The sequence below is a fragment of the Erpetoichthys calabaricus genome, chromosome 8, assembly GCF_900747795.2.
Source record: "Erpetoichthys calabaricus chromosome 8, fErpCal1.3, whole genome shotgun sequence".
NCBI classification, from domain to species: domain Eukaryota; kingdom Metazoa; phylum Chordata; class Cladistia; order Polypteriformes; family Polypteridae; genus Erpetoichthys; species Erpetoichthys calabaricus.
In genome coordinates this window covers 71,063,845-71,088,484 of record NC_041401.2, presented here as the reverse complement: position 1 = coordinate 71,088,484, position 24,640 = coordinate 71,063,845, and the positions used below count along the sequence as shown (strand labels likewise).

At 33.9% G+C, this 24,640-nt stretch overlaps 1 protein-coding gene across 1 annotated transcript in view; it reads right to left on the bottom strand.

Moving 5' to 3' along the window:
* The window catches only part of ncor1 (nuclear receptor corepressor 1), a 237,649-nt gene that overhangs the window by 90,159 nt on the left and 122,850 nt on the right, over nucleotides 1–24,640 (bottom strand). Inside the window, 6 exon segments of the mRNA XM_051931234.1 lie at nucleotides 1,658–2,192; nucleotides 2,281–2,407; nucleotides 3,968–4,104; nucleotides 7,056–7,118; nucleotides 20,766–20,965; nucleotides 23,212–23,345. Coding sequence (XP_051787194.1) covers nucleotides 1,658–2,192; nucleotides 2,281–2,407; nucleotides 3,968–4,104; nucleotides 7,056–7,118; nucleotides 20,766–20,965; nucleotides 23,212–23,345 — 1,196 coding nt within the window.

Below are 24,640 nucleotides of genomic sequence, written 5' to 3'. Positions count from 1 at the left end.
CATGCTGTCTCGTTTTTGTTTCTCTGTTACTGAATTACCATTATGTGATTCAAACATGCCACACAGACTGCTGGCACAGTGGATTAGAGCAAGTTTAGTTTACAGGTTGTGTTGTTTGGGCGCCACCTACTGACCCTGGGAAGCTGCTGCGTTTGACTCTGGGGCGCTGCGAAGCAGTGTGCATACGCTTCGGTGCGTCCGCCGTGCATAAATTAAACTGTCGTTTAGTAATATAGATGTCTCTTGTCACAAGACAATGACAATTACACTTGCCAGGTACATAAATACCTCAGTTCATTGGTGCAGATAAGGGAGTGTGCCAATTTTGTCTAAGAATTTAATTAATGTACTCTAATTTGACAAACAAAATTAGCATGTAATCAAAATGTGGAATGTGAATAGCTGTCATACATTGTGCAAGCTGAGAGTAGATATCTAACCATTACTACACAGTAGCGCAGTAGTTAGAGCAGCTGCTTCACAGATTCATTGCCCTGTGTCTAAATGAATACATTTCTAAACTTGTCAATATCATTTGTGTACAGTGTAACTGTATATGTAACATCAAGCTATTAAGTAGTGTGTTCTGTTCACAGGAAATGATGTATTGGTGCAGTCATTATTTTGGATAGGGAGAAGGCAGGACTACTGACTTCAACATTAAAGAAAGGAGGGTAATAAACTGAGAAAAGGGAATAAGGCACTTCTGCAAAAATTGCTATCCCTGCAACCCTTAACAAGACAGGTTTTAAAAGATTAAGACAAACTTTCACTTGCTCAGTGTTAGTATATTTCCTTGAAGAACAATTGCACACTAGTACTAAAGTATGTATTTCATCAGAAGTTGCCAACTCATTACTTAAATTGATGATGTATTGTAATGACTACATTCAACTTATGAAAATGCTCATTAAGATCTTATATTGCTAAATTTTGGATGTACGAGAGTCCAATTGAGAAATATTTTTTTTTTTTTAAAACATCAGATATTGTCGCGATGGAGATGATGCACTTGCTTATGACCAAGACAATTATGAGATAACAGAGATTAGTTTGGAAATAACGCTTTTGGCATAAGCATTATATATTTAACTATAAGACATGCTGGGAAAAGTAAGTCACAATAATGAAAATGCATATTTTCATATAGTTTCAATAACAAAAAATGCTTCTCTAATTTTATTCTTTATGTATGGTATGTTTACTACAAGGCAGGAAAATCTATTTTGAAATTCTGATTGTTTGAAAGCTTATCTTGAATCAAAGAAATCAATAATGAAATACTTAACTTTATTCTGTGTACTGTTTTACTGCAGCCTATTACAATAGGATTACTGGTGCTACTCATTATGGAAGTGACTGGGGGTTGAATTAAAATATTGTTTTATATTTAGCTTTGATGTTTAAATTGCAATTATGCCACATTTAGACCGAATAAATATAATGTGCAGCAGAACAATAATATAGCTTTATAATTTAATTTATTGCAAATTTGAAATGCACGCTTTACTTAAGGACATTCAAAATTCAAGGATAACAAATTTAAGAGGATATTAAAAAATGTTTAAATCAGCAAGTTACATATCTATCAAGGAATGTGGATAAAAAAAATCATTTATTGTACCTCATAGGTATACAATTTTTTGCTCTCTCTTACCTGGAAGTATCTTGCTCTCCATCAATATCCTCATCGGCACTGCAGGTTGCGCTGGAATCATTATCGGAATGTGACTCTTGTTTCTGTTCCTGTTGTGGAAGACCAAGCTCCATTTCCTCCTGCTCCCCCTTTTCATTTTCCTTCTCAGCACCTTTGTCTTTGGTATCAGCTTCAACTTTAATTTGGACATCAGCAATTGATTTTATTTCAATATCAACAGGTTCCACTTTGGTCTGCACATGCTGCTCATAGGCAATTCGACTTCTTTCATCCTGGTCTGTGGATTCAACCTCCTCTGGACTCTTTTCCTCTTTAACATGCATTTCTGAAAACTGGTTCTCATGAGGCCTTGCACATGCAGAACCAGACACGGGGGACAGTTCAGGCAAGACTTTTGTTTGGTTTGCAAGATCAGTTGATGATTCACTGCTATCACGACTGGTTTTGGCACATTCTGACATTTCTTCACCAGCCTTGTTAGTGTCCATTTGAGATGGAGATGATGCACTTTCTGTATCAGAACTGTTCTCTGCACCTAAAGAAGAATGTAACAATTCAAATGTAAAGTGTAGCACAGATGCTCAAAGTTGTCAAATTCGATAATCGCTCAGAAGCTGGAGTACCTTCGCTGTCCTCTGGGTTTTCTTCTTCATTGGAGCCTTCATTTTCTTCATCCTCCGGAGCAGACACAGTAGATGCCACACTTTCACACTGAGACACATCACGATCTTCCCTGGATCTCCTTGAACCCTGTAAATAAATTCACAATGTTCTTATCAAAAGCCATTTAGCCTTATGATATTTTTGACCTTAAAAACTATGTATGTGCTTTTTCCAGTGAAATAATTATGGCCAGGAGACTAATTTGAAGCTATTCTGAAATACTGAAAACTAAACAGAGTTCCCATTACAGTATATTACACTTAATTATATTAAAAAAAACAAAACAAAAAAAACAAAATTAATATAAATATCAGGAAGATCGAGCTTCATTTCTGGTAGTTGCCATGATCCACTTCCAATTTGACCAGCAGCTGATATAAATAGTTGGATTCTGACATCTGTTAACCAGTTGAAAGGTAATTTAATTACAACTTTAAAAATAATACAGAAAAGTCTTACTAAATGCTTGTTAGGATTACCAAAATCATTAAACATTCTGATTTTATTGGCACCATAAAAAAACAGTTGTATAGAATTACAACAGAATAGTAATTTGTTTCAAATTTGGAACATACATTTAAATATAACTTTTGAATTTATCTAGGAACAAACATGTTTATCTATGCAATGAATTATTTAGTTATCCCTAAATAAAAGATCAATTTTTATTTTAATGCTTTTAAAAACAAAATCCAACATTATTGAGTGTTTTGTACCCTTTCATTATATTATGGATTAAACAAAAAAAGAATAGAACTAATATATAATTTCACAAAACTATTCTAAAACATTCAGTATGCAAATATAATCTTTGACATTTAAAAGCAAGTAGTTCTAAAATAAACCTCTGTAATGCTTCCTGCAAAAAAATTAAAATGATAAAAAAAGAAAAGAAAGATAGGATGGGCTTGTGCTGGCTTCAATAGTGCGTCTTTATTAATATTTCTGAACCCACTTAATTAAAATCAATGCCACAGTAAGGCAGAAGCCTGTTCTGAAAGAATTATGCACAAGGGAACCTAGCACAATTATGATCTTCACATTCTTTGAAAATTGTCTGCATTTAAAACTATTAAAACTTTCAATACATGTAACACTACCATAAAACAATCTGAATTTTAGCACTTTTCATATAACTTTGAAAGTTAGCATTTTGGAGCAATAATATAGATAAATTAACATTCAAAGAACAAATGGAAAAAGCAGCTTGATGTATTAATGTAAACACTGATGTTATAGTAAACTCAAAAAAGGTCCATACCAAAAAAGGATAAATACATCTTTATACTCTGTGTGCCAAGATATTAATACAACTAACATAATACTTATAAAAGGTGAAACAGCTAAATTTAACAGAAAAAAGCAATCGGCACAGTGTTGTAACTTTATATAAAAAGGAATCATAAACAGATCCTCATAATACTCATTAACACTACAACTGCTAAGTCTATGAATAAATGGCTAATTTTTAGGCCATTTATTTAAAAACAGATTAAATGAAGACCAAGATGAATGTATACCTTGATATCTCAGAATCTGAATTTGTTTTGCTAAACAGGCACATTTGTAAGAGATGCAAAAGTAGAAATACGAAACAAGTTTCTTAACATAAAAGCAAACAACCAATAAAGTGTAATATTTAATTACTTGTTTGTGCTGCTGAAGGAGATAATCCAAGTTGTGTCGTCTCTTGTAATTAAAATAAAAATTCTTACACTGGGCCTCACTCTTTGTGCCCACCATTTTGGCAATTGCGGCCCAATTCCGCCCATGTTCAACTAATCCTGTGAACAAACAGAGAGAAATTAATTATTAAAAACTAGCCGACGCCCACCGTAGCATACGGCGGTGTAAGAATAGGAACAGAAACGGTGAGAAAGGAATTCAGAAATCAAGAAGAAATAAATACTTCCTGAAAGACGCAGTGTGCATGTAGAATTTCTGGCCAAGCAGGATTACATGTGAAAATGATAAATAAATCAGGCTTTCCGAATTTACGTACTATGGCCATGGCATCCTGATAGTTTTGTCGCAAGTATCTTGGACTTCCTGGAAATGTGGATGGTAATATGATCATTTTGCCTACACGTACGTTGTTATTTTCAGCGTTTGCTTGCAGTACGTCTGAGAGTCTTTTGTATTGTTCCACGCATAGATCTTGTTGATGTAATCTGAGATAGCTGAGATGCGTGCCCTCTGTTTTAACATACGCATCTACGACGTACTGTTGGAATAGTTTACCGCTGGAGTGCAAAATACTAAATGTATTCCTCATTGCTAATCTGTACGCGTAAAACTGCCATTGAGTAAGCCTTATTCGCTTGCCGGTTCTTTTATCGGGAACGTATTGTAAATCTTTGTGCCAGCCAATGTCTCTGTAAGGGAATAAAAGTGGGTAAACCACAGGATCGCAATTCATACTGAGCATGGAAATCTGTTTACAGGAGTTGCCTATGGGATAGATGCAAATGTCCCTTTCAGCAGGCGGTTCGCCATCTACTCCGACGAAAATCGTTGCAACATTGGTGTGACATGTCGGGGCATTGTATCGTCATAAATCCTTCCTTGGGTTTTCCTTGAAAATCATTCGTACAGATACTGTTGGATTGGACTGAGTGATTTCATGCATGTGTTTGCATGATTTAGTGAAGGGGATGATGGTTCTGAGCATGGAATCTAGCTGGAGAAGTAACTTTTCGCTGCATGCAGAGTTTGCTTTATTTTGTAAGCATACTTCAGTAGCTTGTGCTGTGTCAAAAGCATACAACTGTCCATATTCTGGAGAGGTAGAAGTGTTAGCATATAGTGGAGAGATTTGGTGATAAATTTGCCCATGTATTTTAAAACGTATGGTCCGTGGCCAGGAGGTTGAGTTATCTGTGCACCCATGGAAGCAAACGCTAGAGAAGAGTTGTATTCTCGAATGTGTTCACGATAATTTTTAGCGTCTGATGTTTGCTGTGTAAGAAGCTGTTGTAAAGATGCAGGTGGCTCCCGCAATGGTGGTAAAGCTACTTTACTGTTGTGGCAGCACCTCGAGTACTGTACTTGTTGGATGTATGACGCTCAGCAGGCCAGTATAGTGCATGACATGGAAGAGGATGAATAGGAATCGAGAAATGCGGTGTTGGCTGCGTGTGGGCGGGACTGGTTTTGAAGTGGAAGCAGGACGAACCAGAAGAGAAATATATATAAGAGGTAGGTGTCAGTAAGACCATTATCTTGCTATTGGAATTCTCTAATGGCACCTGCAAATTCTTCTTATTAAATCATGAACAAATAGTTTGTTGTAGTGTTAAGTCTACACATATCAGATATGCCAAAGCTACACAGATTTCAGTAAAGAATTATATAAATAATGTGGAGCTACCTAAAAATACAATCAACAAATAAGTTTTATTTTCCAATTAAATCTGCATGATACTCATACAGTGAGGCCAATAATTAAACACACTGTTTATAAAAAAAAAAAAAAAAAAAAATATGGAAGATTACAAAATCCTGAAAAAACTGAAGCTAACAGAGAGCTATCTGTGCAGATCATACATTAAAAGCTGTATTACAGCTTTCCTCATCTTTCCTCAATACGTGTCCTTAGAGAAATAAATCAATAAATAAATATTTAATTAAAATGTAACACAGAGACAGTTGACTTTGTAGAATTAAGTAAAACATTACATCTCTATTGTGAAAAATTATTTTCAGAATAATATCGCTATGATATATAAATACAATACCTGGCAAAAGTTTGTTATAATCATTAAAATACTGAATTTCTAGGTTACAAATTATACACAAATTGCTCCAAATGATGCTTTATATTACAGACCCAGTTTAAAAAGAAAACCACCACAAAAAATGCTTTCTGAAATTAATACCAATATAATTAAAAGCGTCATTTAATTTAACTTTACTAAATTGAAACAAAAAATTAAGGTAACATTTGATTGGTGGAATAAGGGTTTTAAGAAAGAAAAAGGATAAACCAAGTCCTGATTACAATTCTGGAATTGTCTGGCCTCTTGAATCTAATAATTACAGTAAACCTTGAATCCATCATATAAACACAGTCTATTGTACTACAGTATGTATGCCACAAATCTCTAAAACACTGTCATTAATTTTAGATATGTGACATTACCCTTTGTAGCTCACAACTACTTGAACATAGTTATTGCTATGGAGGTTTAATGTAGTCAATTAAAATACCTTAAAAGACCAGAATATTCTGGTGATGAATAAGCCACTACAGTAGTCAAACAGGTGAACCACTGAAAAACTAACCTACTGATCACTCTAAGAAGCTGACAGACAGCTCAATCATCTATTGTTCTCAAGTCATTGAGTATTCTATGCTATTTTCAACTGTTGATGAGTAAGAAAAAGGACTGTAGAACACAAGGCATTTAGAATGCTTAAAATGCAAAATTTCATGCTTTTATTATCAATGCACTGAGGTGAATAATGCTAGGCCATGAGCAATCATCTTTCCTCTACTTCTATTTCTTTGCAGCATTCAAAAAGTGAAGCATATTTAACTTACAAAATTTAACAAAATAAAAAAAGTTCCAGGCTCACTACCATGCTTCACTAACTACTTTATTAAAAGCACAAAGAAAAGAGTTCTTTACTTTCTCTGGTGATTAACAAGCAATAAATGAATTGTGTTTAACACATTAATCAAGAGTAGTGTTTGGGAGAAAAAAAAAGAAAAAGGAAAACCTGCACACCCTACCTTTCTTAGCTATTTCCATTTCTTCTTCAGTCCAACGGGAGGTCTCCACAGGCTCAGCAGAAGCTGAAATTATAGAAGCAAACCCTCTAAATTTTTTTTTTTTTTTTTTTAAGAATATTTAAACTTAGCATTAAATTCATCAGATTAAATATTGGATCATATATGATCTCAAAAATTATTAGTCTAGTATCAGATCTTACATTTTATTTAAACCCTGTATTCACACAAGAAACATGAACAAATCTCCATGTTCACTGATGCTTCAGTGTGAATCGTCTAATTTATATTATATATATATATATATATATATATATATATATATATATATATATATATATATATATATATATATATATGTATATATATATATATATATGTATATATATATATATATATATATATATATATATATATATATATGTATATATATATATATATATATATATATATATATATGTATATATATATATATATATATATATATATATATATATATATATATGTATATATATATATATATATGTATATATATATATATATATATATATATATATATATATATATATATATATATATATATATGTATATATATGTATATATATATATATATATATATGTATATATATATATATATATATATATGTATATATATATATATATATATATATATATATGTATATATATATATGTATATATATGTATATATATATATATATATATATATATATATATATATATATATATATATATATATATATGTATATATATGTATATATATATATATATATATATATATATATATATATATATATATATATATATATATGTATATATATGTATATATATATATATATATATATATATATATATATATATATAAATAAAACACTGTGCATTCCAGTGCTTTACTGATTGTCTTTTAGCAACACTATTTAATTCAGGTCATTGCCATCCTTACTTTTGATTTTGGAACTGGAACATAAGCCCTCTATTATTCTAATACTATACCTTCTTTGTTAAACTACTACTTTGCACAATAATTTGGTTTCAATGGAGGATGTCTATACCACTGCCGAAGAAGGGATGTGTTGCACTAAATTGGTAAAAATTAAAGTCTCTCTATTATAATAAAAAAATCTTGGGTCAAGACGTGATCTTCTCGTGTCACAGGGGGCAGGGGGCCAGACCCAGCCGGGATGCCTGGAAGGACAGGGAGGCAGTCAGTACGTCATTTGACACCATATCCCATCAGATACTTTTGAAACGTCTAGCTAGTTTTGGAGTCTGTGGCCTTGTCCTCCAGTGGTTTTCTTCCTACCTTACTGATAGGAAGCAATTTGTTCAAATAAAGGGCTTTAAGTCTGAGAACACAGTCGTTACTCTGGGAGTTCCGCAGGGTTCTGTTTTGGGGCCACTTCTTTTTCTCATTTATATCTTCCGGCACCATGGTATTAAGTTTCATTGTTATGCTGATGACACACAGCTATTTCTATCCACTAAATCCACTTCTGTTTTCCCTCCAGATACTCTTATGGCATGTCTCCAAGACATAAAGACATGGATGACTCACAATTTTCTCCAATTAAACAACAATAAAATGGAGGTTCTCCTCATTGGGTCTAAATCTACACTTGCTAAGGAGTGACCCGACAAATGCGCGCCGATAAAATCGCGGCGACAAAAACACGCAGACAAATGCGCGATAATCCTTTTTAATAAAATCCCTGTGTGCGTCCAGGTGTCCGTGTGTGAAGTACGCATGCGCGATATTACTGTCAGAGAAAGTTAGAGGCGTTTTACGGAAATACAAACCAGTATTACTGCGAGAGGAAATTAAAGGTACACAATACAGTGATGCATATTACAGCCACATACAAGTCAGTATTACCGCCAGAGAAAATTAAAGGTATATTACGGACGTACAAGCCAGCGGACGTACAAGATGGTATCTTTCAATAAGGGCACGCACAGGCATCCTTCAATAAGGGCGCGCACAAAAAGGCGAGCCTCAAAAGGGCGACCTCAATTGGGTGCAGCGAATAAAGGCGCGCGTAAATAAAGATCTGCACCTTTGTTGCTCTTCACATATTCCAGAGCCATTTGAACTAAATTATCTACGAACGCCTTTATTCGCTGCACTCAATTGAGGTCGCCCTTTTGAAGCTCACCTTTTTGTGCGCGCCCTTATTGAAGGATGCTTGTGCGCGCCCTTATTGAATAGAGCCGTACAAGACAGTATTACTGTCACAGAAAATTAAAGACACACAATACGAGGCGGCAGCCCACGAACAACGGTCAGCTCAGCAAGTAAACATCAACAAAAGAAAGGCTGAAAGAAAGAAAAATACGACCAACAAAAAGAATGAGGTCAAAGTCCCTTGCCATTTAATATAGACTGTTCCTAATGTTTATGCACTACTGTTCTAGCGCCCATTATTGTAACGGGCTAAATGACTAGTTAGTAGTATAAAAGCATAAAAAGTTCTACTTAAATATGATTTGTAAAACTTAATTTAGATGTCAATATTATGAGATATGAGAAATAAAACATTTTGCTATATATTACATGATACCTGGCTACATATTAGTGGGTCAGCACAGTCAATAGGCTTTCCACTGCTTATTGATACAGAGATTTTGATTTTCGCGATTTTGTCGGCGCGCATTTGTCGAAAATCAGTTTGCGGGTTTGTCGGCGCGCATTTGTCGGTCGCGGTTTTGTAGGGGCGCATTTGTCGGTGAACCTTGCTAAGGTTAACCATTCTTCTATTTTAATTAACAATATCAACACAAACATCTCTTCCCAAGTTAAGAGCCTGGGCATTATTCTTGACAGTACTCTCTCTTTTTCTTCCCATATAAGTAACATTTCTCGGACTGCCTTCTTCCATCTCCGAAACATTTCTAGACTTCGTCCTGTTCTTACGCAACACAGTACTGAAGTGTTGGTTAATGCCTCCATCGCTTACAACTTGTTCAAAATTCTGCTGCCAGAATAATAACCTGTTCTAAATCCACTGAACATACTACACTTCTCTCTCAATTTAACTGGCTCTCTGTTAACTACAGAATACAATACAAAATACTGTTCTTAACATTTAAAGCTCTCCACCACCTCACTGATCGCCTCCAGACTTACACTCCCGCTTGCTCACTCAGATCCTCATCTGCAGCTCTACTTTCTGTACCACACATCAAACTCAGTTCTATGGGAGCTCGAGCATTCTCTCATAGTGCTCCTCAACTCTGGAATTCTCTTCCCTCTCATATACGTCCGCTTGATTCAATAACACATTTTAAAACTGCCCTCAAAACTTATCTTTTCAAGCTGGCATACCAATTGTGAATTCTACACTGTTACTCATGGTTATCTTTATTTGTTTGCTAATTATTGCTTTGTGATTTATCATTCTCTTGTTTTTCTTTTACTAATGTTGTTTCATTTTATTGTAAGGTGACCTTGAGTGCTAAGAAAGGTGCCTATTAAATAAAATGTATTATTGTTACTATTATTATTATTAAAGCTGGGTGTAGAAGAATTAGGTCTCATAAAGGGTGAGATGGTATTTATTTACCATGAGTAAATAAACCTGTTTTGGTCTTATTCACACAGATGTCATCTTATCACAGTGTTTGAGGTTATGAAGACCAAGAGATAATTGTCATAATCATTAGAAAAAACAACAGTCTTTGTTTATATATCAGCTACACATTGATTCAAGTGTATTATTTATTATAATAATACTTGGGCAGTTTTAGTTGTTACCCAAAGCATGGGAGCCCCAGAGTCTCTTGAATGTTTACATTTATACTTTGCAAGGTTTAGTATTTGTGTTAGTGATGACCATAGGCCAGACTAAAACAAAGAGTGTCAGTGAATTAAAAGAAGGGATAGACTAAACAATGGTGCTTGAAAATCTTTCACTTTGACAAGCACATAATTATGTTAATTACTTTATTGATCCCAGAAAATTACATGCACACATAGAAACAAAGTGAAAACCAATACACTATTGCAAGATCCAGATCGGACATTGCATGGGACATGCAGATTACTAAAAAATAATTTATTCAACAGCATTATAAATAAATTGTTAGGATTGCATGAAACAGAATACCTTTTAACTGAATACTTTTTAACTGCATACATATCTGAATCTTAACTGAATGTCACACGGCTACAGACTATTTACATTAAATTTAGTTCTCCTGTTATAAAAGCTAAACAAATGTGTGCTCCTAGTGAAAAACGAATAGCAAAACAACATTTTACTTGCTTTATTATTCACCTTTTTTCTTTCACCACTCAAATGCACTTTAACTTTTTGAAGGTGAGCTTTCAAGATTAAATTTATTATGGCTGTGACAAAGTTAACTTTCATAGACAAATCCAAAATTTAAAATACTCTAAAATGATTACATCAGCAGCACTTGTTAGCTGAAACAGAAAAACAATGCCTGTTTAGATTTAATAACCCTCTGTGAAGCATTTCGATAAGTACAGTAGAAGAAGAAACAACATGCTGTCTTTCCCAAAAAATAGTATGTCCATACAGAAGTGTTGCATTCTTTTTAACAAAGGTGAAATAAAAATAAGGTAACTGGAAACCTCATAACCAACATCCTGTGGTGATGATGACTTGCTCTTTGTGCCATCAAGGGTTGTAGCAACTTGTTTTGTTTTCCAATTTTGATTTGCAGTACTAGTGTTATGATCATTCTTTATTATTTCTTTTTAAATCTCACTCATTTTAGAATGCTTTATCAATGTCAAAACTCCACCCAAAGCCACCACAGGTAGTAGACAGGCATCAGAATTGCTTATATATGCAGCTGGTAGTTGCTGCTCTCAGTTTGTTTGTTCCTCAGCTGAATTTGGGTAAGTTAATTAGTTAAATTTTCAGTAGTGCAGGTGGATATTAAGGGAAGTATTAACACGAATATGGACATTGGGAAGGAACCTGTAGAGGTCCTTGATGACATGGCACTAGACCACTAACCCCCTCTGTCATTCCTTGTCAACTCTCATTCTCTGAGGAGTAAAAGGTATGCATTTTTAATCAATTTAAGAGTATGCTTAAACAAATGTGAGTCGTGCAGTATGGTCTTTACAGTGACTTGGGTTCACTTTGACATCCCTATTCAATGCTTGACCTACATGATTCCTCCTTGATGTGTGTCAACAGAACTGAGTACTCAGGGGAAAAAAAGGAGGTGGGGGCCTTAGCATTTAAATCACGAATATATAGTGCACTCAGTACTTGGTGAGGGACTATTTGTTCATCTGTGACGGAACTGTTATTTTAGAGCCCAATTAGGGAATCAGGAAATATACTATTCTGCTTTGTTTACGTTCATTTATGTTCAATCTCGTGCCAATACTACTAGTGCTGCGCCTGAGGTTACTCACTGCATTTATCAGAAGCTTCGCAAAACCTGAATGCTTAAGTCTTTGTTTTAAAGGATTTTCAACACAATCCGCTTACCAGTTTCTATCAGGTATAGTAAGATACTTGATAAACGTTGTGGCAATGTTAAAGACATATATTTGGGCTCCATTGTCGAATAGATCATAGTACTATTCATTTGCTACCCATGTACAAAACAGAATTGAAATGTCCAAACCACAAATAAAAACTCTAAAAATATGGACAGTTGATATTTTGAAAACACTGTAGATCTGCTTTCTTTACACTGACAGATCACTGTTTTACAGCATGGACCATGACATTGCCATTTAGACTGCATCCAACTTTTATGCAAACAGCATTTTATTATTCCCCAAAAGGGTACTACAGTATATCCTAATAACAATCCTTACATATTTCAGTAATTATGCAATTGAATAAACTAACAGAAAGACTTTTCAGAAAAGAGACAGACATAAGTTTACAAGTAAATAAACACAAAAAGAGCTACAACAAAGGTTACGAGATACCATGAGGAGTCAGAGAAATGACAGAGCATCTATGTACAATGTTGGGGCACATTAAGATCTGCAAATAACATGTCATAAATATTAACTTCTTGTCTCATCTAAAATGACAAGGCAAGACACAACCTGTATTTATGTATGTGCAATGACATACAGTACATTCTATGTCTACTTCTCCAGCCTCCCAATACTTTCTGAAAGCCTCTAGCACTTCTTAGCATTAAAAACTGAAATAGAACTATGTAATAAATTGCAATATATAGCAGTTCGTATTCCCTGATGGTAAGGGCAAATATTTTTCTGGTACTCCCAAATAATTAAAGCATCCACTATACTTCTATTTTGCTGTCTTTCCTTGGCGTGGCTTGGGGGGTTGGGCTGGAATATAACCTATATGATGAACTAATATTAAAACAGTATTATATATATATATATATATATATATATATATATATATATTTAAAAATCAGACAAGGAAATTCATTTCTCTTTACAAGACTTTACAGGGAAGAAACAGTTCTTTGTTAAATGTTTTTCTAATAAGTCTCTGTAAAGCATAATGTAAACTGGGGATATTTCTATTAAATGCACATCATTCATGTACATTTTGCATGGTATATAAGTAAAACATATACTATCCTGTCCTATAGAGACAGCTCAACTTTAATTTTTTTTTTTTATAAGAGATATTGTTAGCGATATTTGGTGAAGGCAAATTACTTTAGTTTATATTGAGAGTGTACGTACTGTTCTTATGCAACCAATTTATTGAAGTATTTTCATTTTTTAAATAATTAGCTTATTTGTCACATAAATATTGTTGGTTACAATATATATAAAAGTAGGCAGCTATCACACAAAACTTAACCCAATTAACACAATATAAACAAAGTAGAGATTATAAGATTGAAATGTGAAAGGGTTTTTGTAGGATTTTGTGTTATAGTACTTCAAGTTTCGTATATGAACACTGTCTTTCAGAAAAATATCTTTAGAAGTTCATTTGTAGTTGCGGTGTTCCAAAAAACTCTACCTCATTCACAGCATATTGTACAAGGGTCCTGCATTTTTTCATGCACTTCTTCATTGGTGCAATCATTAGCAGCACCAAAACAATTCTGTAAGCACCAGAATGTTGAAGGTGACACAACCCTCTTTCTAAGTTTGTCCTTATGATTTTGACCTGTAATGCTGTTGGAAAAGTATGCTTTTACAAGTATGCTAAATACAACTTGTAATATTTGTCTTTTATTTTAGTGTGGTTTTTATTTTAGAATTATTTAGATAATAGCTCATAAAATTTATGACCAAGACTGTGCCTTACAGCTCATAAACTGACATTCTGTAATAAAAATGTTCTGTAACTGAAATGGCAAGTAGTTACAAATTACCTCATAGATCTTTAATATTCATGAGGCAGTTTTCCAATATTGTCAGATTTTGGAAGTAGCTAAAATTCTGGGGTGTATGCAAAATAGACTAGGCAGGAATTCTGGGAATATAAGTATAAATTGTTAAGAGTCATTGTTTATTAATAATGTATATGTTTAAGCTTAGAAAAGTGACCAGTGTGTGTGTGTGCTTGCAAGAATATGTGAAATGGAGGCATGGGACTTTCACAAGTTTCGTGTTTATCCAAAAGTAACTTAATCAGAAATCAACCAGACCATGGGAACTTATCAGTTGTGTCAAACTTTGACTGATGTAACAATATCTTATATAATGTAGTGTTTTATCATGAAAAGGGACAACCAAGAAGATGCTATAAATTCAAAGAGTTTTAAAATACACTGTTAGAGAGACATCATAACTATGAACACTAGGATGACAGAAAGAGAAACAGACAAAGAGAAGGGAACTCAGTCAGACTTTGCCACCTACAGACCACCCCTCCGCTCCTAAGCATCATGCCGCCTCTTTTAAGAAAACAAAGACTGCAACAGCCAAAGCTATAGCCACCTGAAAAGAAGCTTGTTGTATGATCCCGATTTGAATCATTTACGCTGTACGATTTCATATCTAACATTTACACCTGGTTTTGTCTTCAAATAAACAAAATTAATGATTGAAATAGTTTTGAGTACTGATTTGCTGAATTGTCCTTTCATTTACTGACATTTATCAATGACCAATGATAGTTAATGAAACAAACTGCACCCATTTAGGTTATGTACTGTCAGGGGTAGCCCTTGGATTCAGTTAAGATTGTGCAGTCCTTTCAGAGGTAGCGTTCGGGATACAAAGCCAGACAGGAGAAACCTGTTGAGGTTTTTGCTGGGGTATTCTGAAGTGTTGCTCTTTCAGGTAAAGTAATCATGAGATGGATCAACATGTAAGCGAATCCCTCAGGAACGCCTCTTGAGGTACCTAGCCTCAGCCAGTGTTGACAAAGTTTTGCTTTATATTTGAGCTTACCTGTGCAGAGTGAATGTTGAATAGGTAGCTTTTACAGGGAGTATGTGGGAATTAAGGCTAAAGGTTCAGGTATTTCCAGTATTAACTTGTCCACCAATTTAAAAAGAACCTTAGAGATTAAAGTGCTTTTTCTGGACACTTTTACATCATAAAACAGACCATACTTGTTTCCAAATCCTGCTACACCCTCTGAAACCTCTAATTTCATTGAAAAACAGAAGAAAACAACCATGTGAACTTTGTCCTCCTTGCAATTCCTAAGGAACGTTCTGCTTGTTCAGATTAATCGACAAAATAACAAGATTAAGACTCACTACTAGTTTTTTCCACGTGGCATAAAATTTGGTATGTGGCATGTGTGTACAGCTATACCTTAACAAAATACTACTTCAAGATTAGATGAGTACAAAAACGCGCAAAAACTAATCTCACTTATACTCTACTACATATGAAATTTTGATGACAGGAGTACTGGGGATTTACTGGAAATAAACATAGGTTTGTCAATTGCTGTCCCTTTAAATAACTTGTGCACTCTTAGATAAGCACATAATAGAAATATACACATGTGTAACAAGAATTTTAAAGTAAAAAAGGCTAATTATCAGAGTATTTTTTAACTGCCATTAAGGCAGAATTAACTTTTTTATTTTAGTTAATAAACTAAAGCTAGGGAGTTAGATTTTTTGTTTGTCTGGAACATTTTAAAAAAAAATGATGCTCAAAAGTTAATGTTGCTATTTCAAACCAGTTCATTTAAAACTATATAGAAACAAATGTTCATTAATTTAGTCAAAAAAATTGACTTTAATACCTACTTATCTTGAGGTAATATCTGGTAAATAAAGATTATTAAATAGAATCTCTTCATAGGATATTATTTCTAATGAACCTAGACTGTGCTACTATCGTTCTCTGAGTTTTTGCTCAAATTCTGCTGTACCTCTGTGCGCCTGTGCTTCCATGGCTACTGTGGAACCCCTGACCTGATCCCGGCCACACTTCTGTAGTTGCTCAGTTTTGGGCGCTTGAAACGTGTTGCTTTTAATTTCTTGCAGCACTGAAAAATAACACAGCGAGAAGAGTGATATACAGTAGCAAGAAAAGAAAAGCATTCTGCTTCCATGGTCCAAAATCAAAGCAGGTAAACACACTGAAGGGCCAAATCAGTCATGTTTGGAATCTGCAATCAAAAGGATGAGGAAAAACAAAAACTCTACACACACCCCTATGTCCTTAAGTAAAAGAACTCGGAGGAAAATTACAATTTAAAATTTGAAGAAATTTACATTAACTATATTTATACACTGTATATTACAGTGTATTACTATAGTGTCAAAGTATCCCTCTTTTGACTGTCACAGTTGAGGTTTACAGTGCCCATAAAAAGTACTCACCCTATTGGAAGTTTTCTCATTTAATTGTTATACAACATGGAATCACAGTGGATTTAATATGTTGCTTTGATCAACAGAAAAATACTAATGTCAAAGTGAAAACAGATCTCTGCAAAGTAGTCTAAATCATTTACAAATCTCTAGCACAAAGTAACTTTTCAAGTATTTACCCCATTTAATACGACATACCTAAATCATCACTGGTGCAACTGATTAGTTTTAAAAGAAGCATCATTACTTGTTTGTAGTCAAAGGGATTCAATAACCTCCATCTGGAAGGCCCAGATTGTGGTGAGTCAATATCATACCTCACCAGTGTATCCATGGAATTGCTCCACAATATCTTAATGAACTCCTTATATTACAATCCACTACAAGAAAGCTCCGTTTTGCAAATACCTACCGCCTTCGCCCCCCTGTGACCAAACTTCGTACAATGGGTGACTGAGCCTTTGCAGCCATTGCTCCATGGCTCTGGAATGCCCTACCAGAGAGCCTGAGAACATAGCAGATTGTGGGCTGTTTAAAAAAACAGCTAAATACTTTTCTATTTAGGAAAGCTTATTAACAAGCATGCTACTAATTATTGTTGATTTATCTCTGTTTTTATCTTGCTTTGCCTTTGTTTAAACTTTTTTATGTAGCACTTTGAGATTTACTACTAATGTAAAGTGCCCTATAAATAAATTGCATTATTATTATTATTATTATTATATTATCATCATCATCATGGTCTAATCTACATAATAAAGACAAAAGAACACTCCAATAGTGATGGGCGGAGTGAAGTCTCAGAAAGCATAGAAACATTTGAATCAATTGTGTCGGAAATCGTATCGAAGCTTCAAAGCATTTGACACTTACCTCTCTAGTTATACCTCCTGGCCATTTGCATTAATGTTACACAAACTCATGATCAAGTTCAATAACGTCTGTTAAAACCGTATTGCATTTACTTTTTCGCCGCTACAGACTGGCAACGAACAGAAGGGTTTGTCAGCAGCTTCCAGTGTCTGATGTCTAAAAAAAATGTATAGATATAACTAACGCCGACAGGCAGAATGTTCTATATGATAGCAAGAGTTAAACAAAATAAGATGCCTCACTCTGGAGCCACGGCTCTTTTACACTGTATCATTATTATTGCTCCTATTATTAGTATTATTATTAACCCTCATCTTTGCTTGAGATCACATTTAATAGCCTGTTTTCTTTGTTCTAACTTAATTAAAACAGAGTAGACAGAAAATGAAGGTTTAACCCTGTACTTTGCCATAATATAGGTAGTGTAAGCACATTTGAGAATCCTTAAATCAACAGATGTTATTATTCAATCAAGTATTGAGATATTTCATTTATTAATACTTTACATTATTTTGTGGAGCACAAAAGTAACAAGTTCGCTATGAAGAAAAGACGCCGCCACAGTTGACTGTGGCTCAACTGACTAAAGTGGTTGCTTTTCAAATTCTGCGAGTAGTATAAACCCAAGTTCGATCTGAATTAAAGAGTCATTAAAACTAATAAAAAAAAATGACCAGGAATGAAATCTTTATAAACAATCTGAACTAAATAATTCTGAGACATACTGTGGAACGATCGCTGCATTGTTGAGAGCATCTTGACCAGCTGCATTACTGTGTGGTACAGTAACACTACTGCTATGGACCACAAACGCCTGCAGAGAGTGGTAAAGACTGCTGAGAAGATCACCAGGACCCCACTACCCTCTCTGCAGAGCATCTACAACTGCAGAATCCGCAGGAGAACGGCCTCGATCCTCAAAGACCTCACCCACCCCAACACAAACTGTTCACACTTATACCCTCAGGCAGGAGTATAGAAGTATGAAATGCAGGACTTCCAGGCTAAAGAACTCTTACTTTCCCAAGGTCATTAGACTCCTAAATAACTGACTGTAGTTTATAATTTGGTTCACCTCATTCTATCTATCCATCTCACACAACTGTAACTGTATTTGACTTGTCCATCACACACCTACCTGCACATTACACTTTATATTTCTATTCTGTTTTTATACTTTATGCTGCCTCTGTTACTGATTATCTATCTGCTGCTTATTATCTATGTTTATCTTTATATGTTGGTTTTGTCCATTTTAGGAAGTTGTAGTTTTTACCTGTTCCCGTTATTATGAATTATAATTTCTCAGTGTCACATATTATTTGTTACTACTCACGAGTCCCGCTTCATTGACATTCTGTTTTATATTCTGTATATGCAAACATTTGTAAACAGAGAGTTTATTGAACTGACTATAGCAGACTTGTCATCTTCTTAAAATGACTTTATTTATATGATATTGACAATTAATCATAACAAATTACTCATTAGTCAAAAATCAAGGAGGCTATGAATTTGCATTTGACTCGGCTTGTTTCTTTTTATTCACGATAATCGTGTCAGTAGAGAGTGCGTGACGTCAACAATGCATTCTGTCCTAAATGACCGTGCACAAGCTTTTTGATATTTCCTAAAGGCCAATATGTCTCAGTTTGTTCGTTAATATATTTTGACAATGTATTTTAATCAGAATTATTATAAACATATTACCCATATTCATTTCCCATGTAGATATGTAACGTTGGTTGAGAGTAAATAAAAATGTAATAACACTTATAATAGATAAGTTGCATTGTTTATAATTAACAAAAGTCATTGTTAATCTGAAATGTTCTACTTTGTATTTTTATGTTTGGCAATGGAATGCTTCAGTATACAGTTGATTTATTCCACTTCTGAAGGTGTACATTATCAGTATTCTCCATTGCATTTGCCTCCAATGTAACGCGTGCCAGTGTAACTGAAGGGCAGCAGACGAGCTCACGTAATGGGAGACAAGGCACCTCCTCACCCTGATGCCCAGGCTCTTCTCATAAATATTTCCATCTTGTGCTTTTTCTCATTCCTGCCAGTTTACTATTATTATTATTGAACACATATGTAGAGGAAATGTGTGTCTTATTTTATGTGTATGAAAAGAAGGATGGTAAAGCCTTGAATGAAAGTGTTGATGCTTTGGATAACAGGCTTGTGACTGTAGTAGGTAAAATGAATGCAGCAAAATACAAATGAATCCTGAAGGAAAACCTGATGCATTCTGCAAGAAACCTGCACCTTGTGACAAAATTTGTTTTCCACCAAGGCAACAACTCTAAGCATAAAGCCAAAGCCAAACAGGAGTTGCTTAAAAACAACAATGTGACTGAGTCGAAGTCCTGAACACAGTCCAAATGAGAATTTGTGGCTGGACTTCAAAAAGACAAAAAGACTGCATTTTTGCAATGAAGAAAGGGGAATCATTGCAGTGTAAAGATACGTAAAAGTCTGTGCACACAGAAACAAGGCCGAAATGGCGGCTAAACTAAGTACTGAATTGGAGGTGATGAATAATAACACGATCAACTATTTTGTGATTCAAATCTTAATTAATTTAGAATACTTCTGAGATCTGTTTAAACTTTGAAATTAAAGTGACTTTTTCTGTTAATCAATTTCAAAAAAGCCAAACTCACTCACTCCACTGTGATTCAACGTTATATAATAATAATAATAATATTTGAAAACTTCAAGTGGGTGAATACTTTTTATAGGCATTGCAATCAATCAAAAAATACCTGACTGTTTTAAAAATAAATAAAAAGCAAGGCAGATCATAAGGGATTAAATATGGTTAAAAAATACTTGGGATAATGCAAGGACATCTATAGTTATAAAGTCAGTTTATCTTTAAAAAAAAAAAAAAAAAAAAAAAAAAGAGAAGAGTATCTTTAAAACTGCATTTTGAGGATATTTCAACTCTATTAATAGCAGTAAATACCTACATGACATGATTATTAGATCTTTATTTAATGTTAAATGTGTATGTTTAAGGTAAAAATGATTATACAGGAAAACCTGTTAAAAAGCCCAGCAAAATAATTTTCTCTATATGATGCTCACCTGGCTCTGGAGGAGGTGCTGGTGGTGGAGGAGGCTCTTCAGCAGCCACAGCTGCAGCCTCATTGGCCATTGAGCGGGTGATCCTTCCTTTGCGACGGCCTTGACTGTTAGCTGTCTTGCGACCCCGTGGAGTAGCCTGCTCTTTTCCTTCCTCTTCTTCGGCAGGAGCATCTGCCTTCTCTTTGTCTTTAAAGATGTCCCTGTTTTGTGGTGTAATAAACATAATTTACATATTTTTTCAACATTCATATAGGAATAAGCTCAGCAATTTGTTTTACCACTTCTGTTTTCTGATAGCTGAATAAATGTTTCACTGGTATCAATGTCTGATAAAACAATTAAAATGACAATGTAATTTCATGGAATTATTCACTAACTAAACCCAAGGTGTTTTTTTGTAGCAATGCCTCCAATGTTTCCAATGTACGTTTATGATAACAAAAATGATCTGAAAATAATCATTTTATTACAAATTCCGGGTACTAATTTTTCTGAACGGTAAGAACATGTTTTCTAGTTGCAAGTGTGAAATATCACATAAATATGGAAATAAATCAAAACAAAACCAATCATGTGGCAAGACAGGTTTACTGTGATTTTACCAAATGAGAGAAAACCACTCCCGGGGGGTGAAAATGTAATATGGAAGACTATAAGTGCTGAGATAATGCGCATAGCTAGTTTTATTTTAAATTGGTCAACTCTCAAAACAGTTTTTTTTATTGTCCCAAAAAATTTTAATTGTTAATGTTGATTAACAATATTAAATCGTCACATTTTTATCCACATATTTTGAAAGTGTACGGAAACCATAATATGCAAATAACCTCCCCTACCCCTGAACTCCCCAGGCAAAGGTAAAAAAAACGGGTTATTCCATAAAAACAGCATTAAAACCAGAATTTAACTACTGGATTCTAGTGTGCAGGACATCTAGTAATCTTGATTATCAATCCAGCAATCCATAGTTTCATTCAAACCACTTAAAAAACTGAATTCCTGTTCATATACTGATATTTGCAAACTATCCCACAACTAGCAGTACATGCACGTTCCAATTCATCAATGGAGTCACTGATAAAACTCACAAACTATCTTGGAATTAGTCAAGCACTGCAATTCACTGCAGACAGGTGCTCTGACTATGTAGCAGCAAGAATGGAGCAACTGTATTAGACGTGCGTTTCAAGGAAAAATTGATTTTGAAAAATAAGTAACCTAATTCAATACTGGTTGTATTGAAATAAAAATCCTTCAGTTGCTTAAAAACACATATATATTAATTGTTATTACGGAAGCTTATTCCCATTCATTCAAAAAAATTATTTTTTGCTTTTCGTGGTGCACACACATGCTCTGGCTGAATAAGCACATGTATAGCATGAAAACAAGTGAAAGAATTGAGGTTGTGGGAGCCAGTCATTTTTCACATAAGTACTGGGTGTTATAGTGCCTTGAGCATGGGAAAGGCACTAAATAAATAAAATGTATTATTATTATTATTATTGGGCAGTGAGAAGTCAATCAAAATGACACTTTTTATTGGCTAACTAAAAAGATTACAATATGCAAGCTTTCAAGGCAACTCAGTCCCCTTCTTCGGGCAAGATGTAAAGCATAAAGCAAACATAGTGAACAGTATGCAGGTCCTTTGCAGAACTCAGTAGAACACCCAAGCACAATAGGGTAAATTGTGAGCTATCCAGTGACAGAAACCTATCAAGTGTAATTTTAGTTTTAAACCAGTTATTTGCTATAGATATTTTCAAACAGTGTGATAGGGTGGCGGAGTGGCCAGTGTTCATACTGTGAATTATAGGTGCTCAGGGTAGGGAAGGAAAAAGGGCTAGATGTTATTTATTTCACAGCAAATGAAGGAATTAAATGTATTTATAAAATATGAGAAAACTAATCAAATGTGGCTATGCTTCTGGTCAGTTTCCAATGAAGGATCATACATGGGCTTAATTTTTAAATAAAAATGCTGGATAGTGAAATGAGCAGTTTTTCCATATAAAAGAACAAAAATGAACACACACTGTTTGTAATGCACTGGATTTTATAATAGGTAACCATATAACAATTTTAGTTACTTTATTCATAAGTAATGATTAATTTAACTAAGTTACTTTTAAAAGTAACGTTCCCTAACACTGCCTAACGTTTGCGAAGCAAAAATGTGAGCTGCTCTAATAAAAATAAGCTCACTTACCATCAGCAAGGAGTGTCCAAATTAAAGGACAACATAAAATAACCACCTCTCCTAAATTACTGTAAAGCTCAGAAAAGCAGATTCTGAAAATATAATTTGAGATGAGGTAATTTACAGATCACAGACCGAGTCATCTACAGTGAAAATCGTCTGATCTTGATCAGCAGCATTACTAATTATAACTATTATATATTCATCATTGCCAACTCACCAAGTACAAAATTAAACTCTTACTTTGATTCTTCTTTATCATCTTTCTCTTCCTCTTCCTTTTTATCTTCCTCTTCCTTTTTCTCAGCTTTCTCAGATTTATCTTCTTCTATCTTTTCTTCCACCTTCTCTTCTTGCGATGGCCGTGTAATTTGTTGCTAATAATTAGAAAACAATAGCCACAGTTGACAAAAACTAAGTCACCTTTATTTAACACAACGGACTATTATAAAAAATATCATTAACAGCTTTTAAAACATAAAAATAGTTAGAAATTCAATATCAATATTGGCACCTAATAAATGTATCTTAGTAGCAATGGCATTCATCAGTTATAAACAAACCAATAGTGCAACACAGTAAAACAGTGTTCTGAAAAATAATTTAATAAAAGACTGCTCTATAAAAATACTAGAAAAAAGTTTGCATTGCCTTGTTGACATTAGATATGTGTCTCGATACATGCAAAGCACTGATCAGTTCTGCACTGTATTTAATGTTAAGCACTGTTTAACATACCATTTTAATATTGCTCATTACAAAAGTGTTATACAGTATACGGTGAGAATATTTATTAGCCTTATGGGAATTCAAAATCACCCATGGAAAATTGCATACAATATGAACCCAATATTGTTTATATCTTACTTCATTCCTTGCAACATAAGCTAAAACAATGTGCAACAGACCAAAGTTAAATGTGTTATATTTTGAGAGTTCACATGTACCTTTCGATTAGAAGAGGTGGAGCAGTTAAAAATAATCTGTGCATATGCAGTCTGCCAAATTGTAGAATTGAGATTCCAAAGTATATTTTTACATATAAAAGATTTTTAAGATTCATATAGTGAATTTGTTTCAGATAAAAATACAGTAAAAAATGCCAAGCATAGTGGATTATCAAACGGCTGGATCATAAACCATACAGATTCTGAATCTCACTGACACAACCAAATCAATCAAAATATAAAATGAGTGAGAAGGCATACTCAACTGGAGAAATTAAGAAGATCCTGTACCCAAATACTTCAAGACTTACACGTGCAAGCTCTTACTGTACATGGAAGGAATGAGCACTCCTTTACTACCTAATATCAAGTGAGACAGCCTACCTTCTTTTAGGTGCTCACACAGAAGATTTAAACAACAACAAACGCAGAAGATAATGTGTTTTGACAAATAATGTTGTAGAAAGGTATTTGAATTCAAGTTTAAAACTAATTTTTCTAACAGTGTAAAAAGCAATACAGTAGTTTACTTGAGACTTACAAAGCAACAAAAAGTACTGTATATTTCTGATACAATTCATTATGATTTTATCAGATATCAGGTTAAAAGAAGACTATTATCCAGAACATCATAGTAATTAGCTAATCTATTACAAAAAGAAATAGATAAAATAAAACATCTCAAAGAGAAAATATGAAGATTAGCTATATAAAGCTGAACAAAA